The 23,943-nt window shown below is 43.7% G+C and overlaps 1 protein-coding gene across 1 annotated transcript in view; it reads right to left on the reverse strand.

The window, feature by feature from the left end:
- Window positions 1-441: 441 nt before the first annotated feature.
- The window catches only part of AUTS2 (activator of transcription and developmental regulator AUTS2), a 1,077,358-nt gene continuing 1,053,856 nt past the window's right edge, over window positions 442-23,943 (reverse strand). The window contains 11 exon segments of the mRNA XM_039849320.1: window positions 442-3,595; window positions 5,833-6,055; window positions 7,208-7,291; window positions 8,268-8,345; window positions 11,464-11,605; window positions 14,601-14,672; window positions 16,361-16,390; window positions 16,665-16,724; window positions 17,640-17,711; window positions 20,103-20,198; window positions 23,192-23,236. Coding sequence (XP_039705254.1) covers window positions 2,347-3,595; window positions 5,833-6,055; window positions 7,208-7,291; window positions 8,268-8,345; window positions 11,464-11,605; window positions 14,601-14,672; window positions 16,361-16,390; window positions 16,665-16,724; window positions 17,640-17,711; window positions 20,103-20,198; window positions 23,192-23,236 — 2,151 coding nt within the window. The 3' untranslated portion in view covers window positions 442-2,346.

Here is a 23,943-nt window from a genome sequence, read left to right on the forward strand (position 1 = left end):
AAAGTATCTGCAAGGTCTTAAGTAACATACAACCGACTGAGTCCACAGAGTGAAAGGCAAAGGAACAAGCAAAGACTGCTGTCAAAGGCCCCAAATCAGATCTGCCATCAACACAGAGAAAGCAAATGCTGAGGTTTGAAGTAGGCCTGGGACACAAAGTACACTTGTTAACTTGGCCCATACACACAACCAAAAAAAAAGCCAAAAGTACCTTTCCAAGATACAGTATTTTGCTTAGAAAATTCCAAAAAAAAAATCCACAAATGACCAGGGCACAAATGTTTATAGAAACTAGCTGGCGGGTCATTAGCAGAGCAAGGCAAGGTGGCAGGTCAGCCTTCTGCTCTCACTCGGCTGGGCTCAAGGTGTTTCAAGAGCCAGGTCCTGCAAGTGTGGCTTCTCCCCTACGGTAATGATGGTCATCTGACACACACAAGCCGCTGAAAGCTTAGTTCACATTTTTTAATAACATGGCACAGTTTACATTACACAAGAAGGCTCCGCCGATGAGAACATGCTGAGGACTCAGTCGCTTCACTTTTCTTTTCACATAGGATCTAGAAAGGACTTTATTACATACAGGATAAACAGCAAAAAGGTCTGTATAGAACAATCTCTTTACAATACTGAAAGCTACCACTACAGTTCCAGTGTACATATTCCTTGGATTTTTTTTCCTTTTTAGTTGTTGTCTTTAAAAAAAAAAACAAAAAAGAAAAAAAAAACACTGCACAACATCTGGAGTTCACAAAATCTGAAGCTCACAACTAAACCTTCAGTTTACTACTAAAATAGATCTCTCTGCTTATTAGAAACAATGGTCTGTAGTTAACTTTTTTTTTTTTGCAAAAACAGGATAACAACGTCAGATAGCACTTTAATATACTAGAAGACCAAATGGAACTAATTTTATTTCATACATATATTTTACAGTCCAGTAGACAAGATATATTGTATTTCTCTGCTAGTAAAGTCATATTCTCTCCAAATATGTAGACAAGAGGCTTAATGTATTATAAAAGTATTATGAAGAGACATTAAGATTGATGCAAACTCAAAAAAACACACACGCAAGACTTTTGTCTCTGCCACCTTTCACCCTCTGGAACTCCCCACGGCTGCACAAGGTTGACCTGTTACGGCTTTTCCCAGACTTTATTACCAACTGGAATACGATGAGTCACGTTAGGAAATGTGCGCCTTAAATTTGCCGGTTACTGATTGAACACAGTGAAAACACATCCATCATCTGAGAAAACTTGAAGCTTTCTTTCAGGATCTGTTTGGGTGTAATTAAATCTCATTACAAAACGAGGAGGTGTGTACAGATATGAAGTAGGACACGCTAAAAAACGCATGGCTCCCACATGAGGTGTGTGTGAAATCATGTGACTGATGGCGACGTGATGCTGGCGACCTGTGTCCCCTGATTTTGGCATCTGACAACTCCCATCCTCCCTGGCCCTGCACGCTCATGTCCTCTTTACCTTTCCAGGGGCTGTACTCCACCCCCGGAGCCCACAAGCAGCAACTTCAGATGCAAAGTTTCAGCCTGGGGTCCGATTTGCAAAATAGGATGTTTCTCCGTTTGAAAATAACAAGCAAGGAAAACAGAGTCATATCACGTAAGTGCTTGTTCAGGGAAAATATGACCTTAAGTATGTTGTAAATGGATTTGAAAAGGCTCCTTTGAGTTAGGCGGGCTTTTGTGAAAAGCCCTAACATTCATTGCATAGTTGAAGGGTTTAGCTGTCTATAACAATACATGGGAACACAGCCGCAGCCGACCGTGTTCACTGATATTAAGTTTGCAAAGAGCACATTTTAAGAAGTATTAATGTATTATGTTACTTAATCTTTATCTATTTACATTTGTACAAAGTAAAGCTTTCATCTTACCCTTTTGCATATATGAACCCTTAGCTCATGAAGCAATCTTTTTTTTTTACACAACTATGTACACTGCCTTCCCTTCTCATCTGAAAGAGCTTCGCACGACAGATTCTGTGGACTGCTGTTTTCTCCCCAATTATCACCACACTGGTGTGTGTTGTCATCTTCACTGTTTTGGTTCAAATCAAAAAGTTTTACATGAGAAACCAAAGGAGTTGGACACATGAGAACGTATGACTTGGCTAAAAGATCTGAAAAATTTCAACATATAATATACAAAAACATTTCAAAATCTGCACCGAGTCTATACATTTTTTACAAGGGGAAGAGTTAGGGGCGCCTCGTCCCCCAGTCTGTGTCAATGACGCAGGTGTTCTCCTGTCTCTTGCCCTTCCTAGAGTCTGGCATTGTGTCAGTACGGGGCTCCTTCCACCTCCACGTCCTATTCTCGCCTTATCGAGCTTCAATATCCTTCAGCGTGTGGGAAGGTGGCCTCTCCCTGATCTCTGCTGACAGAGGAGTAGTCCTTCTGGGGGAGACCGGGCGGCCCCCCAGCGTAGAAATGAGCGGGGGAGGCGCGCTCAGCGCTGCCGTTGGCGGGGTCTTGTTCAGGAGCCCGTTCTGGTGCCCCGCGGTGGGGCTGATTCTGGGGTAGTGCATGCTGGGCAGTCCCGGGGTGATGAGGCCGGGGTGGGGCAGATGTCCGTCCAGGGAGGCCGGGTGGACGGGGTGGAGCCGCGTGTGCTCGTAGTCCTCTCTGAGCATGTGCAAGCGCTCCCGCTCATCCAGGTGACCCCCTCGCTCGTGCTCCCGCCGAGGGTCCACAGACAGAGGGTGGTGGTGGTGGTGGTGGTGGTGGTTGTAATCATGAGGCTCCCTGTCCCTGAAGGAGCGGTCAGCTTCGTACAGCCGGGGAGCTGAGAGACGGTGCAGGGGGTCGTTCCTTAGCAGGAAGTCCCTGCCCAGCGGGTCTCTCCGGTGAATGTCAAGTTCTCGGTAGGGATCCCTCAGAGGGTCCCGGATGGGGTCCCAGTGGAAAGAAGGGTACGGGAACCGCTCTCCGCCCGGGATGGGGCTGATGCCCATGAAGGGAGTCATCATGCGAGTCCTGTCCAGGCTGCCGATGCTGTTCATGGGGTGAATGCCCGTCACCCCCACCGTCATGGGCATGGAGGCCAAGGGCCCCGGGTGCACACTGGACGAGGAGCTGGGAGGAGGCGGCTCCGAGGACCGGTGAGCCTGGGGGGCCTCCGGAGGGAGGTCGTGGTCTTCCTTGCGCTCCTCCTTGACCTTGACCTCTGAGTTCTTCTTGGGATTCTCATAGGCCGGCTCGCTCTTGCGCTGCTCAGCCTCGCGGCTGGAGGTGCTGCTGGGCCTGGTGCTCTCCACGACGGGGGTCCGCACGTAGGGTGACGGCACCCGGGCCAGCTGCTTGGCCTCTTCGCCCACGGCTCGCCCCTCGTGGCCATGGCTGTCCTTCTCGGGCAGGTGGCCCTCCTTCGCCTTGTGCTCCTCAGCGGTCAGGTCCTTGCGGGACTCCTGGTGGTCCCTCTCCCTCTCTTTGGATTTGTCTTTCTCGCGAGCCTCAGTGTTCAGATGACCCCTGATCTGTTCAGTGGAGCTGCGGGTGTGGCCCAGGGTGCTCACTGGGAGAATGGGTGCTGGTGAAGGGTGGCTGGAGTGTCTTTTCTCAACACTTTCCCTGGGGAAGAAAGAGGGAAACGGGAAGCAAGTGAAACGGGCTTGTCAGCCTGGCAAGGGGCTGCCAATGAAATGGTGGCGTGAAAAGGACGGGCTCGGGTCTGGTTCCCATGGTCGCCGAGGCAGCCGGACGTGCCTTTTGTATGACAAAACCAGCCACCCTGACCTTACTTACCTAGACTGTAGAAGCAGCTTTATAAGGGTGAAGCGCTAGGGATAAGGGTGAACGGGAGGGTCTGAGGGGGAAAATAATTTTCTCTACATGTAAGGGTCACGTGTCTCAATCAAGACCACAGAGGAAGAGCTTTCAGAAAGCCAAAATGACCCGATGCGGTTAAGGAGTCAGTGATGTGGCAATACAGCCAGCCTCAGGACCAGTGCTGAGAATAAAGTTGTAAGAGCCCAAACACAAACATGACCTTCCATCCAACTCTGCGATACAGAGCTCGTGGGAGGAAGAGTTTAATGTGACTATTACGGGAGCTTCTCTCTCTTGACATCTGGACAAACAGCTGGTTTCAGAGTAAAGGACTCAGAGACGGCACAATCTCCAAGATGTAGTGTATGAGGGGGTTTGAAAGGAAACAATCTTTCGGGTTGCAAAAAGCTACGTTTGCATTAGGAAGGACAAGAAAGCTAACATCCGATGAGAAGAAGATGGAGAAAGCCAGTAGGAAACAGACACGAAACCTCATGGGCGAAGTGGAGAACAATTTTAAGAGCATCTGTCAATGAAAATGTGAAAGAAGAATTTGAGAGACCTGTCTCAGGCTTAAGAGTACTGGGCACGAAATGCAGAGCGGCAGAACGACAAGGTAAAGCCTGAAGAGGGAAGGTCGAGTGAGAATGCAGCGAGTCTTGGGCAGCACCAGGCAGATGTGGGAAGCTGAGGGGCCACAGCAGGGGACTATGAATGGGTTTTCCCTACCCATTCTGTTTCTAGCCCACCTGCAGAGGCTAAGAAGGACATCTTTAAAAGGTAAGATTAAAGAACAGTGTATTTTACTAGGTTTCCTGACTTTAATCCGAAAGGTCATTTGACTCCGTCAAGAAAAACGTGAGAAGGCGTGCTGCCACATCCTGTTTTCTCCTCTCGGCAGCCTCGCTACGTACGGACAGCCCCTGGGCTAGGGCACGTCCACGCTGGATGTGCCCCACTCTGGCAGTCCATAGCTCAGAGCCGCACATTCTAAATGGTCTTCCCGCTGGCTAAGAGATTTTTATCATACTGCGCTAAAGGAATATTCGTCTTTTTCTTTAAGAAAGAAATCAGTTAGCGTGATGGCCTAGGAGGAATACTGACTAATCTGTCACATTTAGAGACTGCAAAGTTGAATTCTTTTAAATCACAAAGATACACACACATATACACACGATATACCCAATAAAGAAAAATTAAAGACTGGGATCATATTTGAGTCTGAAGTACCAAAAGGAAATTGTTGTTAGGAATTTTCTGTCAAGCGGATTTTGTGTCTTCCTTATCAGTTCGTTCAAAGTGAAAATACCCTGAAGGAAGAAAAAGGGACATGTTGTCAAGAATGCTTAAGACATTCTCCAGGGAAAAACACTGTGAGACGTTTTCCTCTTTAAGGCTACTCCTTTTTTAGGCATGGGTTACCAAGTACAGACATAAAAATGGTTAGTAAAATTAATTATCCACTGGAAAACCAAAACCAAAACCAAAAATCCTCGTTGATGTTTCACTAAGTCTAGGTTAGCAAACTTTTATTAGTCACCTGTGAGGATTTGCGTTGGAACAAAATTTCAGAAAAATATGATGAGACAATGCAAACATGACTTTCTAGAAGAAAACAAAAAGAAAGAGAGAGAAAGAGAGAGAAAAACCTATGGATGATTTAATGGACTGCACGAACTTGAAAGCAAACATGGTACTGATTCATGCCGTGTGCGTTTGGTCCAACACTCCAACTATCTTTCAGAGAAAGATTCATATCTGGATGCGCTAACGCTCACAGGGGCTTTGGAGGCTCTACCTGTGTGACTGTGTCTGAGTCGGGAGCGTCTCGTCTCACTCTGCTACGGCTGTGTCCTACTGTCACGATGCACTCTGGGACATGGTGGGCCTGGGCACTGAGCTGGCCCCGGCTGTGCACGGACGGAGCCGAGGCTCTGGGGCCAGCTGAAGCACAAGGCTGGGACAGGGAGGGTGGATGGCCAGTTCTCGGCACAGAGCGGGCTCCCCCAGTGGGACTCGAGAGCGGTTTCTTTCCGTACCTTTCTTTGTCATCTTTACTAACAGATGAGTCTCGTTTATCTACATCTCTATCTCTGTCATGAGCTGCAGCGGACGCGCTACGCTCCAGCTCCCCTGGCTTCAGCCAGGGCGGAGGGGTCGGGAACGACGGAGGCGTTCGGTGCAGCCGGTTCCAGGGCTCGTGAGGGCTGCTAAAGTTCTGCACACTGGGGCCATCCTTGTGGCCGAACATTGAGTTGGGTGCTGAAATGGTGAAGTGGAGAACAAAAAGGTTTAAGAGAAATTATATAATCTGCTGTAATGAAGGTACTTACCAAAAAACTTTTAACAGCATTCAGAGTTAAAATGAATACATATTATTGGGAGCTGGAAAAGGAAAGGAGATTAACAAATTCATTAGAGGAACGCTTGTCCTACACTGAGATGTAGCTCACAGCTTTTTCTTTTTTTTCTTTTTTAACCAAAGGCCAAGGGGTGGGAGGGGGAAGATTAAACAGGAAAGGGAAATGGGTATCGAGATTACCTAATTAAACACATCTGTGCATGCAGGAGTCCCAAGCATGCAGAAGGGTGTGTTCTGATGGTGTGACTTAGATTAATAATGCTCGACTCAGAGCAGAATTCAGGGTTATCCGCTACCTACTACGACCCTGCTAATGTGACTGCCACTCTTTCCACAACTTTAGCAAACTAAAACGAGTGTCACCAGACACCAGATAGGGCCCTGACCTCAACAGACGGATGCATAAGGTCTCCGCTCTAGACGGAGTTGTGACGGCTGCTTACAGCTGCATTTTAGGTCTCCTGTACCCGGAGACTGTGACATATGGATGGCATGAAAGGAAACAAGTTAAATGTGTTTTAATCACTGACTAAATGTTTAGAACATGAACAGGTGTTGCAACTCTTTCCCTTTTTGAGACAGACTTTTTAGTAGTAGAAAATAACACAATCCAGGTTATGGAGCACAAAATGTTGTCAGTTCTTGGCTCTCCTGAGTTTCACTGGGCTTTTTCAATCCCACTAATGCCAAAGGCAAGATGAAATTTAAAAGTTGTTTTCACTTCTAATGGGAGTTGTAGCTGGAGTCTGGGATGGTAGAGAAGAACATGGATGAAACTGAATTTTAGCAAACTTTCTGGAGTCAATTAACTACCTTACCTCTCCTGACCCTCGGTAACATACATGAACAGCGGACTATCCTTAAAACGTTGGTTTTGATGTAAACGCACACTTCTACCTAGCTCCATTGTTTAGGCCTGCTTTTGCAACGATATAACCTCGATTTATTTCCCAGGAGAGTACTTTCCTTTTATCTGGAAAGGTCTTGGACAACAGACAGGTCAGAGGAGGTAAATGGTCCATGGCAGACTGTAAAAAGTTAGAGGTACTCACTAACTGAAGGGTTTCCAAGGCCCCCGAAGGCGTTGCCACCAACCGCTGCGAGGCCAGTGAACGTAGACGGCCGGTTGAAAGGCTCTGTGAACGAGATGGGGAGGACATGGCTGCAGGATGCTGCTGTGTAAGGGACGGGAGGGCTTCCTGGGAGCCTGGTGGGGTGATGCAGGCTCCTCGCCCCCTACACTCAGACCTCATCGGTCTCCCTTCTATCGGATCAGGCAAAAGATTTTCACTACACTTGGCCTGAGGCATAGGATTAGCAAAATAGTCACACAAGCTCCTTTCTAAGAACTATGCAATTTGCCCCATTTCTCTTTTGCCAGGTGGGGAACACGGCTTACACCACATGTTCTAAGATGTCTTCCTGCCTTGTCTCCCCTCTTCCGGGAATGTGCTCTGTAGGTGCTAATGAACAGAAATAAGATAACATCTTAAAATAAATAAATCAGTGATGAAGTCTAAAGGCTCACGCATTTACACACCCTGTGACTGGGCACGCCACCGGCTGCACCTGCTTGTACGCGTGCAGAAAATACCAAATCAGTTAACGGCCACGAATAAAGCTGCCCCTTCACCAGGGACGGTAACGTCTTAGTAGGGCAGTGAAATGTAAAGTGATTAAAAATAGTGGGTAATGACTCTTCATAACATCGTCTTGTCTGTCTGTCCACCTACAGGAGGTGCCCACACATATGGGACAGGAGTTCACCCTCTTCCTCCCCTGGGCGAAAACGGGCTGCTGTCAACGTGGGTCCCCTGAGGTGCGGAGCGTGGCTGTCACTCACCGCACCATCCATCGTTTCAGACAGAGGTTCTATAACCAAATAAGTTTGGAATACAGACCTATACACCTTTAAGAACGTGCTATCAGAGGTGCTGAAATCCTGAAGATGGAGGACACATAGTCAAACATCTACAAGATCACCATCATCTCCCTAGTAGTAAGCGAGGTTTCTAAGACAACAGTCAACTCGCCAGGAAGTGCAGCAGGAGTGCAGTAAACAAAGGCTTTCTGAAATACACACGTCATTTCCCGTCACCTTGGGCAACTCACCTAGGTGAGCAGCAGGGTTGAGGAAGTTGCTGTGATGAGGAGGTGGCCCAAAAGGGGTCCCAGTTGGATGTGCAGCACCTGTGAAGTCAAACATGACAGAATTAGATTTCCTAGAAAGCCAACTTCTACCATGCCTAAGGACCCCATGAGAGAATGCGTTAAAGTAAGGACATGGCTAGAGTCCCCCCGGGCAACACAGCAGGGAAGAAATGTGCTTGTTAGGAAGCAGAAAATAAATCACCCCCTTTCCTCTTCCTGAGCTGGGCTGGTCACCACCAAGAAGAGTTGTTACTTTTGCGGTGCTGACACACAGTATAGGAAACATTGAGAAACACTACCGGTGATGGTGGCGGAGGTTCTATAACCAAATAAGTTTGGAGAAACGCCAGGCTAGAAATGTAAACGGGGTTCTTCACTGAAGGACTGTGAGCCATGGCTATGTTCACAGGTTCATTCATTCACTCAGAGGGGAACATTTGGCCGTGGACTATTTTCTTCATAGAGCATCTCGGGAAGCAAGTATTTCCCTTCGAGAAACACTGTTCTACAAACTGTACACTCTATAATTCTTGGCTTAGGAGCAGCTGTCATGAAGCTGCACATCTTTTCTTGAAAATGTGTTAGCTGTCATGGCCACACTGAAGGGCGTGATAAGACTCAGTCCTGTGCAACTCGGGGCTGTGAGTTATATACCAGGTTATGGGAGAGGAAGTCCTCCAATTTCTCTCAGTCTCTGGTGCTGGGAAGAGCTAGTTTACTCATCTGTTCTTGGGTACCAGTAATCTTATAACTGGCTCCATTAGTCTTTGCCCACCAGAAAGCTCAGCTCTAACTTAGTGGTCTTCTTCCCTTTGTTTTTCCTTTTTATCCACATTTCCTCCTCTACCTTATATTTTGTTTTAAACAGTACATATTTCTTCAAGAGGCCTCAAATCTTTTTCTTGAAGAAAGATGAGAAAGGAAAGAGGGCAAGAGGGACAGTGTGTATGCATGTCAGTTTGGGAAGGATAGTATTTCTAAGAGCTTAGGGCATCAAATTGGCTTGTGAATGTGCAGCTGATAGTTCACGAGGCAAGCTCTCTGGGAGGCAGGCTTGGCTCCAGACAAGAGACTGGCCAAGGTCATCTGAAGAAGCCTCTTTAGTTCATTTCAGGCATTAGTATCCAATGGCAAGACTAAAGTGGCTGAATTTAACAAGCGTGTGCAAATTATACATACCAGTTAAAAATTTTGCCAAATAACCACTTGGGGCAAAATACAATATTGTTTTTACACTGTAAAAGATTACCTTCCAGGACGGAAGTAAAACAGGGCCTGAATGAATTTACTAATAACTATTTCATAATCCCTTGCATTCTAACTTCTTATAAACAAGCATAAGTTCCTTCAGGAAGATGGAGTGAATGGAGGAAGGTCACCCTCCCAAAAGCCTATAAACTCAATTTATGTTCTGGATTGTTGTTCCCCAGCCTGCAAAGGCCTGTGGGCCTGGGGTGTGGAGGAGCCACATGGCAATGGTGCACATCTGTCCTGGTCACGGTGTCTCAGAACTGGAAGGCACCTGTTCTCTGTTCAGCCCTAGGTGGTGACTTATTCTCCACACAGAACGTGCAAAAATGATACCCCATCTTCAGAGAGCGGATGGAGCCCAGCGTATTCGTTAGGTATTAATAGTATTGCCAGCTAAATAAAAATTTGGCTGCATGCTGTCTGTGTAGTATAAGCTAATTAATGCTTCCATGAAGACGGGAGCTTTGTTCAGCCCAGGGCCCCTAGGGTACCTTGCAGTTCCAGAATTACTGAAGTAGAAGAAGCCAATTCATCCGCTTGGCTCAAATGGAAGCCAGGGAGAAATCTCTCTGTTTCTCTCCAAAAATTGCTCTTAATGTAGCTCTGTCTCAGAGCCTAGGTGCCATGGTAACAAAGCCTTCAAATATGTCCCTAGACAGAACTGACAAAAAAACCTGAGACCCTAGCAAATTCCATCTGCCCTCAAGGGTGATTCCTTTGCTTTGGCAACAAAGCCCATTAAAGCGATGATTTCTTGCAATGTGGGTGTTTCTCTCTTCCTGAATGGCAGAGCTGTAGTTCCACCAAAATGAGTCTTGGATAAAAGCCTGGGAAGGCAGCAGGCAGGATGGGTTTGAAACTTGTTCCGTAAGGATGAGAAGTAGAGGGCCCCTTGGATAGTCATGTCCAGAAAAACAAATTCTACTTAGCACAGCGGGTATTAAGTTATGGAGCTGGCCACTAGAGCGAGCTCAGTGGAGTCATTTACAAGTGTCCCAAAATAGTTTTAGAAAAGACTGAATGATAAGGAAACTCTGATACAGGGAGGGTTGTTCTCTACCTAATACTCCTCATAGCCGCTGCCTTTTGTCCGCATGTGCCCGAAGCAGAAGCGCAGCGCTATCTGAGCAGTGATCCTCAGCACCCGCACCCCACCCCAGGCTCCGGCACACCTAAGGGTCACTTGGGAGTGTGCGTTCTAGGAAGCTGACGAACAGATCTCTTGGGTGTTTTACGCCCTGTCCCCGTCTAAATTTTGACTCCCCCAAAACTTAACTGCTAATATCCTGCTGTTGACCAGATGCCTTATCCATAATATAAACAGTCGATGAACTCGACAAAAGTATTATTAAGAAAATACATTTACAGTACTGTATGTACTCACTGAGAAAAAAATCCACGTATAAGTGAACCCACATAGTTCAAACCGTGTTGTTTGAGGGTCAACTGTATTTCTTTACCTTCTTCTACCCTTAAAACACAGTATGACCGAGCGTCATGGTGCACAATTACTGAGTGCTCTGTGGGCGCCAGCAGAAACGGCAGCCACATCCTTACAAAAGTCCTCGCCTTACTGCCTTCTGGTTTGCCCTTGCAAGCATTCTGATCTTTTTTCAATAGTTTGACGTGCTTATGAGTTATACTGGCTTAATATAGAAGCAAATAATGAGCTGAAGCAATATGAGTCCCCTAAGGAAAAGATGATCTTTTCTTCCTTCTTAATGAAAGAGGGCACATCAATGAAGGAAGGTCCACTGCCCTAGATGTGCTGCGATGTGGCCTTGCAAGCCCGCACAAATCGTATCATTTTAGGGAGTGATTGAACAGTGGGCCGGAGCATAAATATAATTTATTGAGCTGCCCGAGAAGGACATTTCTCAGCTCTTCCCTGCCCCTCTGAACTCACCAGCGGCAGAGAACAAAGTCGAAGGCCGTGCCAGGTCATGGGGGTGGTGGATGGCTCCAAAGAGACTGGGGCCTGGAGGACGGCTCAGGAACTCGGGTTTCAGTCCGAAGTCCAGTTTATGTGGGTCTGACTGCATCTGTTTCTAAAGCAGCAAGGGAGAGAATAAAAGATGACACCCCAAGAGAAACAACAGAGAATAAAGTCACTAACGAAGAGGCTGAGACAGAGAGGAAACTGAACGATGCACTCGGGCTCCAAGCCCGAGTCAGGTTCAAGTTTACGAATGCTGGGAGGACACGGCAACCCACACACCAGTTGACCCTCAATGCCAGAAGAGCAGGTCAGCCTAAGAGAGTGCTTGCTATTGGGTATTGCCTTTCGAGTCAGAAATGTCAAGCGGCAAAACTAGTGTTCACTCTTTGAGGTTACACGGTTTGAAGAAAACCATATCCTATTTAATCAAATCACCGCCCCTCCCAAGCAGCTTATTATTTGCTGTGAAGGGCCATTTTAGCGAGTTTTTAAATGATAGTATTTTATTAGGAATTCTGCCCGAGTAATCTTCTGTGTAAATTAATTGTTTAATGACTCTTTGCCATACTCTAATAGATCACAGTACATTAGTAACCGAAAGTTATAAAGAAATATTTGCATGCCTACAAGCTAATTTTCAAATGATCACTGTTACATAATTTTAAAAAACAAACAGAAACTAAGTAGGGATATCAATTTAACTAATAGGGGGTCTTTCTTTGCCTACTACCCCCAATTACTTGAGAAAGAAGAGATCAGTCCAAACCAGTAAACCACCAAGAACCTCATGTGAAGACGTGAAGTTCTTGCCATCGACTGCGGTCACTCCTCTTATTTATACACCCACCCTCGAGCTGATCCGTCAGCTCACCCTCCTCTAAAGCTGTTGAATTGGCTCCTAATCTGCCTCTTGATTCCTTCACCCGGCATCCTTCTTGAGGCCCGCAGCCTCTCAAACAGCATGGTTTCAAAGTTGCCCCACCTTCTTGATTCTCAATAGCCTTCTCCGAATCAGTTTCACACCTCCTTGGCCAAGCAGCAGCACCCCGCCGGGCCAGGGATCCGAAGCTCCAAGTTTCCCTTCCCTTGCCACACCTCTCTGCTTTCCAGGCCCCGACTCCTTCACAGCCCTTAGCCTGCTTCTGACTCCCATGCTTCCAGTCTCTTAGACGTATCTGATGCTCTCAGTCCATTTGGCTCCAGTCTACCTCAACTGCCCCATGTTCTGCTATACATAAATCCTTGTTCACTGTACAATAAAGTCAACAAGGTGGCAGCTAATCCAGCATGTGCGAGAATCGGAGACAAGTCTGCTATTCCCTCACTAAGAAAAGTCATCCCACTCATCCATCATACCTATTTAAAATGAAACCTACTTGGCACCTCAAACTGGAAACAATCCCCCTTGAAGCAGACAGCACGGTCATCATTTTTTTATGCACATACTGATCCTCCCTACTGAACCCTAATATCAGGATATATGAGTGCCCGCTTAGCCTGGCATAGTAAGGAGCCAGCAGGCAGTAGGCTCTCTCAATAAATACTTGGTAAGTGACTAAAAGAATGAGTAAATGAACATTAAAGAAAAAGGTAACAATGGAGCTTGTGGAGTACACAGAGTTTGCTGGAAAGGGAAGATGAACAGCTATCTCATGCGTAAGGTCTTCCTAACTGAACTGGGACAATGAAGGTTTTAGCCACCAGAGACACTTTCATGGAAAAGAAGTTGCTAAAGGGGCACACACAACATCCTTCATCACTTTTAACCAAAGGAGTTACAGGAGGAAGTGTCTTACCTACCGTTCCACTAACCATATCGTCCAGAACACAAAGTGAATGGAACTAAGCGTCAAAGTCTAGTTAGCTCTTCACAGTACACACATTTTCTAACTGAGGTTAGAAACCATCAGGTTTCTAATTAAACCTCACCTAACAATAAAAGTGAGCAAAACTCTCTGATGGGGTGTTATGAGAAACAGAAGGTATTTGGCACCAAAACAAATATCTTAGTGACCTCGTTTGCTGAAGTTGGTTTTTTAAAAAAGTCATTTAACCGTGTTTTAGAAAAACATTTCTGTGATGACTAGCTCTCTCTCCATGTCTATTCTTTTATTATTCTCATAATGGCTCCCAAATGCTGTTAGGACTAAAAGCTTATTATTGAAAAATAGATTAACTGAAGCTTATGGGAACTGACTGGTTGTTTACTCTCATATTTCTAAGCATGGTTACCCAGACTGTAAACACCCAGACTATAAAATCTGGACTAGTCTGTTACTTTGTTCCCTAAGCCAACCAGTGATACCATATTTGGTCACCTGCAAGAGTTCCTGATCTCTTCCCTACTGTATCATAAAGGCCTGGTAAAGCAGGGAATGTATTTTTCTGCCTGATGAAAATAGATAAAAAAGAAACATCCTCTGCAGATAGGAAAGGTAACTGGACAGACGATGGTTCTGACAAGTACTGACTATATTCTTAACCACTGACATGTCATCGGGAGGACTAATTAGTGTGGAAAGGTCACTGCAAACCAAATATGACTTCTATAAGAGTCATTTTTAGTACTACGCTTTGCTAATGGAAGTGCCATAGCATCATATAGGGTATAACTTACTTGATCATTTTCCAAAACCGTAAAATGAAAAGAATGCACCAATTCTTACAGGAAAGAAAACTTTCACATATAGCTCCTCCCACTTGGCTCCACTCCACCTCAAACACCTTTCTGTTCGGCTTTAAATAAATCCTTGTCCCGCTGTACAATAAAGTCAACAAAGAGGCATGCGGTCCACGTATTTTCCCAAAACCTTTATTTCAGGAGCTAACCTATATTTAAGCTCTTTAGATCAGCAGGATAACAAAATCATTTTTTTTTTTTTAAAGGAAAAGTATCAGGGAGTTATTGGTTTGCTTCCTTTTTGTCATTTTGTGGTGGTTTCCCTAATTAATAGCAAGATTTCCAAATAGCTTTTCCAAGAGATACTTGATCTTTCTGGCCAGTGAGTCTTTAGAATCCATTTAAATACCTCCTTAGTAGGGCGATCACGCACCCTCGAGACTCGGTCCCCGAACTCCCCGGAAGAGAAAAAGGCAAGACTGACCTTGACTTTCTGTTGGTGGTGGTAGATCTGCCAGGCGATGTGAACATGCATAGCACACCACTTCCCTGGTTTCTGGAACAAGAAAGAGCAACATGGTCAGAAGGAAGACCTTTCCGAGAAAACTGTCTTCAATTTCCCCAAAGCTTTCAGCAGCTTTTGGCTGCAGAGGCTTTTTTCACAAAACAAGAGTGCTCTCTGTTCCCTCTAAGTGCCTTCTGCCAGCAGCTCTCCAGTGCCCAGGCCTGAGGGTGCCACAGTCAGCGCCACTTCTCCCCCTGCGGGAGCCTGAGCTGGCGGCTACCCCTCAGAAAACCACATTTGACGAGGACCTCCCCGGTTACCAAGGATAAGATGGCAAAAGCCCGAAGCCCACTATGTGTCTCTTCTCTTTCTTTTCTGGAGCCAGCTGGCAGACCTGGTAGAGTGGGAAGCCCTGCTTAACAAGCGGCCATGCTATAATGCAAATCGGCTGTTCAAAAGAGCTAATTAGTGAATGTCTGTGAATCGGTTCAAAACAAGAGAGGGGCCAGAACCTGTGTAACCTCCCCCAACACTGGTATTTTTTAACCCTCAAAGCAAAACATAGAAATTCACATTTTTATTGAAGCCCAAGTTCCTATCAGTGCTTTACTAACAGTCAACTACTCATTCATTGTTTACTGTTAAGTAAGAAGAGAAACAAAGAAAAAAACTCATTTCTTCCTACTATGTAGGCCTCTGCAGATATCAAGTTCTCCCTCCACCTTCTGGGAGTACCTCAATCCACGTCTCTCAAATTAGTTCATGTCTTTAAAAGCAGTAGAGTAACTGTATGTTCTGTCTTACCACCTGGAGGGTAGGGACCATCTCTTTCCATTTCGTTTGTATTCTTCTATGTCATCTACCCATAAGCTCCGAATGTGCACTCAACAACTACAGGATGGAGGAGGGGAAACGCTGCCCCATTCCTACACTGGCAAAGGACAGACACTTCCGGTTTCTCCATTAAGGAGCTGATTCTGAAATATATACTTCAATCCAAGGCTGGGGTCAGTTTTCTTCTCTTGTAATGAAACTATGGGTCATTGAAATCACCCAACTGATGACACAATCCTTTTTTCTCTTTTTGAGAAACTGAATGATCTGATTTTACGTACCAGAAATGGGTTAAGTATAGGAGAAAATCTACTAGCCATCCATCTTCCAGCCAACCATCCGTCTCCCAACCTTCCCAACCGAGTAAGCCAGCACTTATTCAGAGGTCATCTGCTGGCCACGCTCCAGACCTCTTGAGATGTTAATCAACCAGTGAGTATGGTAACCCCTTCCTGGGCCAGAGAAGTAAGTCAAATGGCTGCGACAAGTCAGTATCACTTAATGCAGAATGAGGCGGCCACCAGTCAAAATAAACAGACCCAGATATATACTTTCTAGGTGCAAGAGAGACAGTAAAACTCAGTGAAATCCTAATTTCAACCACTATCTTCACTATAAGTTCCTACTAGTCGAACTTTTTACCACAACTGCCAACAAGAGAATCTGGCTCAGTCGAATTTTATCTATTAGCTTTACCTCAACAGCCTGGCTTCCTCCAAACTTGAAGCAAAACAATTTAGGCCATTTTCAATCATACTGCCTAAGAACCTCAACCCAACGAAAATGTCATTCCAACATTTTATTCCAACGTGCTGTGGCTTGTTTCCTCATAATGGATTTACATTTTTAACCCACAGGGAGTCAAATGGAGGTTGCAAAAACAGTTCCAGAAGAAGCTTTCTTACCCTTAACATAGGTCTGAAAGGATCTGTCAACTGTGAAGAGAAAATGACAACTTGGTTACATGCCTGTCACTCAAACAATTGCTCTAATTAACAAATTTGTAGTGCTTCATTAGGAGGGGAAATTAAAATGTTAGAATTTTACTTTTAAATGAAGCCCTTTTAGAGAATAATTAACCCATTTCACACTATCAAAAGTGCCAGTGTCCCCTCCCCCACTCCACAAGCGTTCATACATACGCTGACAAGCCCCCATGAACAAGTTCAATCAATGCCAATTTGCCCCCTGGCAACATTTTTTGCTCACATTACACATCTGAAGAGTTTCGCTATCTTGAGCGGCCCTTCCAAACCACAGTGAACGAGTCTGAGGGAGGGAGAACGGCCGTCAGACTGTGGCCTGGAAGGTGGATACTAGTGCGTGTCTGGGAGAAGTGTCCTTTCCAGACACACAGTCGAGCTAGGCTATCTTCACCAACGCCCTTAACTGGATGACTGCACGTTACTTAGAGGTATTAGACATTTTAAAGAAGTTCACTAAACATCATAAAGATACTTACATAGTTGAGTCATTTTAAACTTCTACCTAACTCTGGTCATCAATTTCTGACTGCCCTTACCCAGGGAAAAAGACAATATTGTAAAAGGTGATCATTTTTCACATTTACTACAAAGATGAATGTAAATGACAATCAATGAAACAAGATTATGTCTATTGTATAACTTTAAATTCTTTTGGGGGAGTAGGTAGACGCATACATTATGAATAAATAACATAACCAAAGCATAATGGATTTTTTATTTAGCTCTAGAGCGCAAAAAGGTCCCCACCATATTAAAAGTAGAGGGCCAGAATGTGGTGCAGTGACTTCTTGACCCCAGGGAAGCAGGGAATATCCTGGCTTCCAGGAAGAAATGCGCTCAGTGCTTTTTCCATTCAAAACATTTTATAGCTACTTCTTTTGTGTGAGAGAAACTTATGGAGATATAGACAGAGAAGACTGGTTAAGTAGAAATGACATAAGCTAACAGTGTGGAATCCCTGATCTTACATCAGAAGCCATTCCTCTATCCTCCCATCAGCAAGTTGTTCCCCTTGTGTCATATGGCCACGATAGAACAGAAGAGATTTTATTGTCTAAGAGTAACTGGCATTTTCTTCCCACAAACTAGAAGGAACAGCTGAAAAAGCAGCTCACTGACGTGAGCTCAGGAGGGTGCTATCCCACTCAAAGAACGCCCAGCCCGTGTTACCTGGGACCAAGCCCGACTTTGTACGTACCCTTGGGTCCTTTTGGAGTAGAGTATGTGGGACTGTCCCAGGTCGAGCGGCGACATCAATAGGGTTGGATGTCTACAAATTAATTAGACCACAGCTTAGGAAGCATAGAACACGTAATGTGAAAGTAAGATCTTTCTTTCACTCTCAATTACAGAAGTCAAGTGTCTTTTTTGTGTGTTTCATTCTGGAATATAAGAGTTAACAGATTCATTTTTTTTCTCCGTGATCAGACATGTTCTTCATGAGGAACTGCTCCCTATTTTCCCAGGGGGCCATGGCCAGAGATTGCCCTCTCCAGCAATGGCATCTAAAATGGAGAGGCGACCGTGGACATTTCATAACGAAAAGCACACAACCAAAAAGGGGACCAAGACGTGCGAGCACTGCCCTGAAATCCATCTTTTTCCGAATTGCTGACAGCCCTGTCATTGCGTTCTGCTTGTATCACCAAACAGTCCAAGAAATCCTTAAGTGAACACCATCATCATTTGCTCAATCAGGTGCTTCTCATCAGAATAACTGAAAGCATTTTACAGACATTAAGCTAACTCTCTAAATTTTAACTGGCAGACAATAACAAGGAATTACACTCAGTAATTACTCATTAAGCAGTGGTGGAAATGGGACAAGAGAACCTAATTTAGGGACCACACAGATCTACTATTAAAGGATTTCTAAAGTAATTCTGCTTCATCTTTCTATTCCCACACCATTCCTAAATCTCATTAATAACACTAACATTATCTGTAGGCTTTTGTCCTTTGAATTAACAACAACAGCAACAAAAGTATAGTTCCGGCACGAACAGTCACTACTCTCTGGTGGGTAAAGGATTCAGAAATTTTTCCACCAGGTATTCTATTTAAGAAATCACAACCTCTAGAAATCACACTAGGAAGTTAACTTGTGGGGCAAACGAGCTCAGGTTTAGGCACAAAGCTTGCCTACACGGAGAAGGAAAAAAAGAAAGAAAGAAAAGCAATCAGCTGCTGTACAACTAACAATTAAGCTGGAGTTGTTAACAGCCTGATTTGCATACATATGAAGAACTCTACTAATGAACTGCAATCTACATATTCAATCAGTAAGATGGCCTGGAAAGGCTTATTTCGACACCAGGAGAGACACTTTCTTGCCCAGATGTAGTTTTCTGTGTGATTGGATAATTGTGAGTGAGGGAAATAGTCTAATTTATTAAATGACCTACTAGTCTGTTTGGGCATGCAGGAGAGATTCGTTGCAACCTAGAGGGGACCGACCAGGGTCTGAGGGAGTACTCAAGAGCAGATCGGGGGAAGGAATTTAAAAATCAACATCATTTTATCCCATCATAGGAGGTGTTTAACATGGCCACCGTAAAAGCCCTGCGCATGTATAATCTGGCTTATAAACTGCAATCCCACGCAGGTAATTGTGATTTCTAAGGGGTCGCCATCCCACCCCTAATGGTTTTTAATTTCTTTTCCTATTTCTAGTATTAAGGCAACATGCCTCTGGAAATGTAATATGTGCTCATCCTGGGGGACTCTGGGCCAAAATTGGTGTTTTGTCTTAGAAAATGAGATAGAAAATAAAAAAAAGAAAACCAAAATCACACACAGCAAAATTTCCTACTTTGAAATCTGAGAATGGTTATTAATATGAGAAATATATTTGGCTTTTTTGTAATAAGGTAAAACTGGGACTGTAGTAGATTTAAAGTCACAAAAAAGGTAGAATGTTCCAAGAATTACTCCTCAGTACTGACCGTCAGAGATAACTGTAGCCCAAGTTGAGTAGTTTATCACTGGCTGGGTAGAAAAGAATGTTGTTTTATAAAGGGTAAAAGGGTAACAACACCAGGATGTTAGTGATGGCGGAGCCTTGACCTTGGCAAGTGCGAGGATGGGTGAGGGGTGTGAGGACGGAGAGAGGGCAGAGAGAGAGTACAGAAGGCAGGTGCTGCCCTCCGTCTGCAGGTGGACTCTATGTACAGACAGATGGGGCTGAGGGGGCAAGGAGAGAGAATGAGAAGCATCTTCCTTTCCATAATTAAAAGGATACCATTCTAGTTTGAAACCTTTTTCCTCCCTTCTGCTAAAATCAGTGAAAGCTAAGCTTTGCATCTTTGCTAATATATACCCCAAGGACAAACTGGTGCATATATATCTGACATTTCACAGAATTCCTGACCAGAAACTTATGTCCACAATATTAGTGGAAAAATATATATTTATTCTGATATTTTAAAGAGCACGAGAAATCCTAGCTCAACCAAGATTACATGGGAAGTACAAATTGAAAATTAAATTTGGCTGAGGTTTAAAACTAGATGGACTAGAAAAAAATATTCTCACTTTAATCCCAATGGTCACTTTGGATCAGAAAAAAGTTACAGGCGAGAGCATGAAGAACCCACCCACATGCCTAGCCTGAGGCTCCACTTGTAAGTACGCATGTGTGTTCCACTGTAAGGTTTCTTACCTTCGGCTGAAATGCTCCTTGTAGTGAACCAAAAGGGCCAGTGGGTGGAATCATAGGGGGGATGCCCGATACTGCAGGGGGATAGGAATGGAAGAGCTGTGGCCAAAGAAGGAGAGGGAAAAGCAGCTTTTAGTAGGACGCAAATGAATGTACTCCAATTCCCTTCCCATGGAAAGACATCGACGTTAGCAAGCCAAGTCATCTCAGTTTGATGCTATTAGTCAAAAAGCCACGATGAAATGATCACACAGATGTGCCATGAATGCTTAACTTAAAAACTCAAAAGTAGTTCAGAATCAATAAGCCAACAAATGATGTCCCAGATGAAGATATCATTAGAAAGGGAGCTTTTCTAATTATTAATTGTTAAATCAGATAAAAGTCCTAAATGGTTGAAAATTTTAATGCATATCAAAAACAGGAGGGGTGCTGAGCCAAATAAGATGCCCAGAAAATTACAAGTTAATTGGAAAAAGAAAAAAAGAGAAAGAAAAAAAAATAGGAAGAAAAAGAAGTACGTCTTTATGAGTTCCAGGATTTTATACCATTAAAACTCAATTAGTACTTTTCGATTTTTAATAGTTTGAGGAAATGAGAAAATATTCACAATCCTTGCTTCATTAGGTTGTTCTAGAAGTGGCAGTTCCGGAGGACAATTTAATTGTCTCATCTAAAATGATGACACATATTTGTGGAAGGGTCAAATGACAGTATACACTTTCGGTGGAGCTACCCATCCCTCTGTAAAATGGACAAGCTCAGCGGAGGCTCCTTGACCCGAGCCCTGTATGTGTCCATCCGATCACCCAGTGAAGGGAGAAGAGCGATTCTGAATTAAGAATACGAACTTTCTTGAATTAATAGTTTATAGAGGACACGACGGAGGAAAGAAATATGCAGCAAAAGTGAAGACAATGCAAATGCATCTTTCCCTCCTTCTGAAAATTTCGTATTCCTGAGATTCTATCGCTCTGGTTTCATTTACTTTGCTCAAACTACCATACAGATATTTAAGTAACATTCCACCCATCTGGTTGCATAATACGTCAAAAATATAATAATAACTTAAGCTTTTCCTAATAATGTCTTTAATGTTAGCTATTTCTAGGTAATGACTGAAATCCGCATTTCACAATCCCGTTTTCAGAGCACGTTCTTTTTCTGTTGGTCTTTATTTCATTTTGCTCCCTTCAATGATGCAGCAAAGTTTTTCAGACTAATTGATATTGAACTAAATCCACTTAAACAGTGATTGCAAGCCAAGTGCCCTCATTTAGAATTACTTTTAAGTCTAAAATTGTGTTTTAGATACTCAAGTGCATAACATCTTAATTCCCCTTATAATGTCCTAATCCCCATAGCAGGAGAGACTAAGTACTTCATATATTATCTGCTATAACTAATAATATGAAATAACTCTCCCACAGTACACTGTGCGAAGCAGAGTAATTAAATACATGCCATACTAAAACACACTCAAATTTCTATAACTCTGCCTCCAGGTAGGAATTTTTCCTTTAATGTTTTCAATAAAAAACTGGATGCTCTCACCATTTTCCTTTTGCCTGATTCCATTACTGGGCCTCTTAGACTATAGCTGACTACTCCCCTCTTGACTAAAAAGCTGAAGTACCTGAGTAATAAAACATAAACCTTCTGAAAATCCAGGCTTATTTTCCATCTTAATCTAGAACTCTCTATGGAATATGCATATAAAAAGACACTGCATTTGGTCCTAGGAAGTAAATCTGAGTCACCTAAACTTGAGTACCCTAAACTTTCTCTAAGATGAGTTTGTTAGCTGGTCCTTAATTTAAATTAGCAAGGACAGAAATCTGATGATTATTAAGATGGCATCATTCATGGGACAGACCCAAAGAGGAAAACCACGGGTCTACTAAATTTTCATATCTATTTAAAAAATGCTTTTGTATCACAGTACTGACTGAGCAGATCAGTGCTAGAACAGTGTGGGGGCCCAGGCACTCCAATACACTTTCCTCATCCCCTTCTGAAGACCCCTTCCTCATGTTATTTCTGAATATCTTTAGAGTGCTTCTTCATTGATTTCTAGTCTTGACTTCTCAGCTACACTCAGGATTAACACAGTGTCTGACTACCTGGTTCTAAGTATGAAGGAATTCACAGCCTTGGCTGGTGTATTAAGTAGCACTTCTATTCAAACGATAACACTATCCAAAAATCAAAGCGAGAATGGTTGAGTATGGTGAATCAACATGGCTATAAGCAATTACTAATCTTCCTTCTTCCTGGTTTCATTTAAAAAAGGTAAATAACCCACAGAGCAAAGAAACTTGCAAAATTTCAGGTAAAAATGATGCAGTATTCACTCCATAATCAAAATATCAAGGTAAGATGTTCAAGGTCTTTGTATTAAAAGTCCTTGTCTATTGAGTAACCGAACACACAACAGCTTTTAGGCTGGTACCAATTTAAATTTCAGACCATATTCTTAAAATTGCACAAACAGCTATTCTTTTTATAAAGAAGAATGCTCAAAGAGAAAAAAAACCATTCGTTTCAATTTTAAGACCTTTTATTTAGATACCTTTATTTTCAATTGTAACAAACTCAGGAGAACAGTATCAGCCAGGTGGAAGAGGGTTCTGCATTTAGTCTAGAGGAAATGAAAATCTGCTTTTTTGAAGAGTTATGAGTCAAAAAGATAAGAGACTTTCTATGTAGGAAATAATTCAAGTTGAATTCCAGGAATTCTGTGGTAATGACATTTCTACTGATGACTGAAATCCTGTGATTTCAGACTCTCCTGAAACTATAGTGATTCAGCTGCAGACACCCCACTTTGCAGGACAGAGCCTGGCTTCCAGTGAAGTTCAACTTTGCTTGTAAGTCTTAGGAGTGCTTATGATCTTTTGATTCAGAAGATGATACTGCATCTTTACCAAAAGCAAATGTCACGAAAGCAAGCATCCAAAGTGACAAGGAACAATGGAAATTCTTGCAAAGATGATTAAGGAAAGCTGCTAGTCATTTACTGATCTGTGGCGAAAGCACAAAAAAATGGAAAAGCAGTTACATTGAATGTGTAGCATGGTAACAAGACTCACACTGTGCCGGTAGAATGGGTCAACTTTTGTAGGGTATTTGTCAAACTGTAAAGGGATCAAAGCAAAAGCTAGTTACTTAAAGAATCTACATTTCTGTTCACTGCTTTAGCGGAGGTTGCCCTAAGCAAGCTTCTGGTCATTAGCTGTCATGATACTCCACAACTTCATTGCATGTGAAACCATCCTGAGCTCCTGAGTCACTGACAAGAAACTAACAAAAATGGAAAAACAGAGCGAGAGCCCACACGGTACATTTAGGTCCTGGCCGCACTACTGTGTCTCTTTCTACTCTGCATTGAGAGAGTGGCACAAACCGGACATCTAAACTAGAGAAAAGAAGCAATGATTGAGATACATCGGAGAGGAGTGAGCATTTGGTCTGATTTGTCCAGAGAATTCCCTCCATTTTCATCTTCGCTTTGGAAGCACTGTACATTCAGCCATTTTCTGAAATGTCTTACATGCAAATACGAAGCTGTTTGGCCTAAGTCTTACAAACTAAGAAAAGAGTATACCCTTGTTTCCTCTAAATAATGCATTTCTGGGTGCCGTAGCTCCCCTCCGTTCGGTTGAATGTATTTGTGAAACGCCTCCCTCGGGCTGGCATAAACTCTTTCCCATCGTAAAGGGCTTTAAAAAATATAACTGTTGAGAAGTATAGTTCCTCCAGAGAAAAAGATACAGGGCTTGCTATAGGAAAAACCTTTGGTCCCAACACCTCATCTCTAAACTTCTAAATAATATCCGTAAAA

The sequence above is a fragment of the Pteropus medius genome, unplaced genomic scaffold (genome assembly GCF_902729225.1).
Source record: "Pteropus medius unplaced genomic scaffold, Ma_sr-lr_union100, whole genome shotgun sequence".
Classification (NCBI taxonomy): Eukaryota; Metazoa; Chordata; class Mammalia; order Chiroptera; family Pteropodidae; genus Pteropus; species Pteropus medius.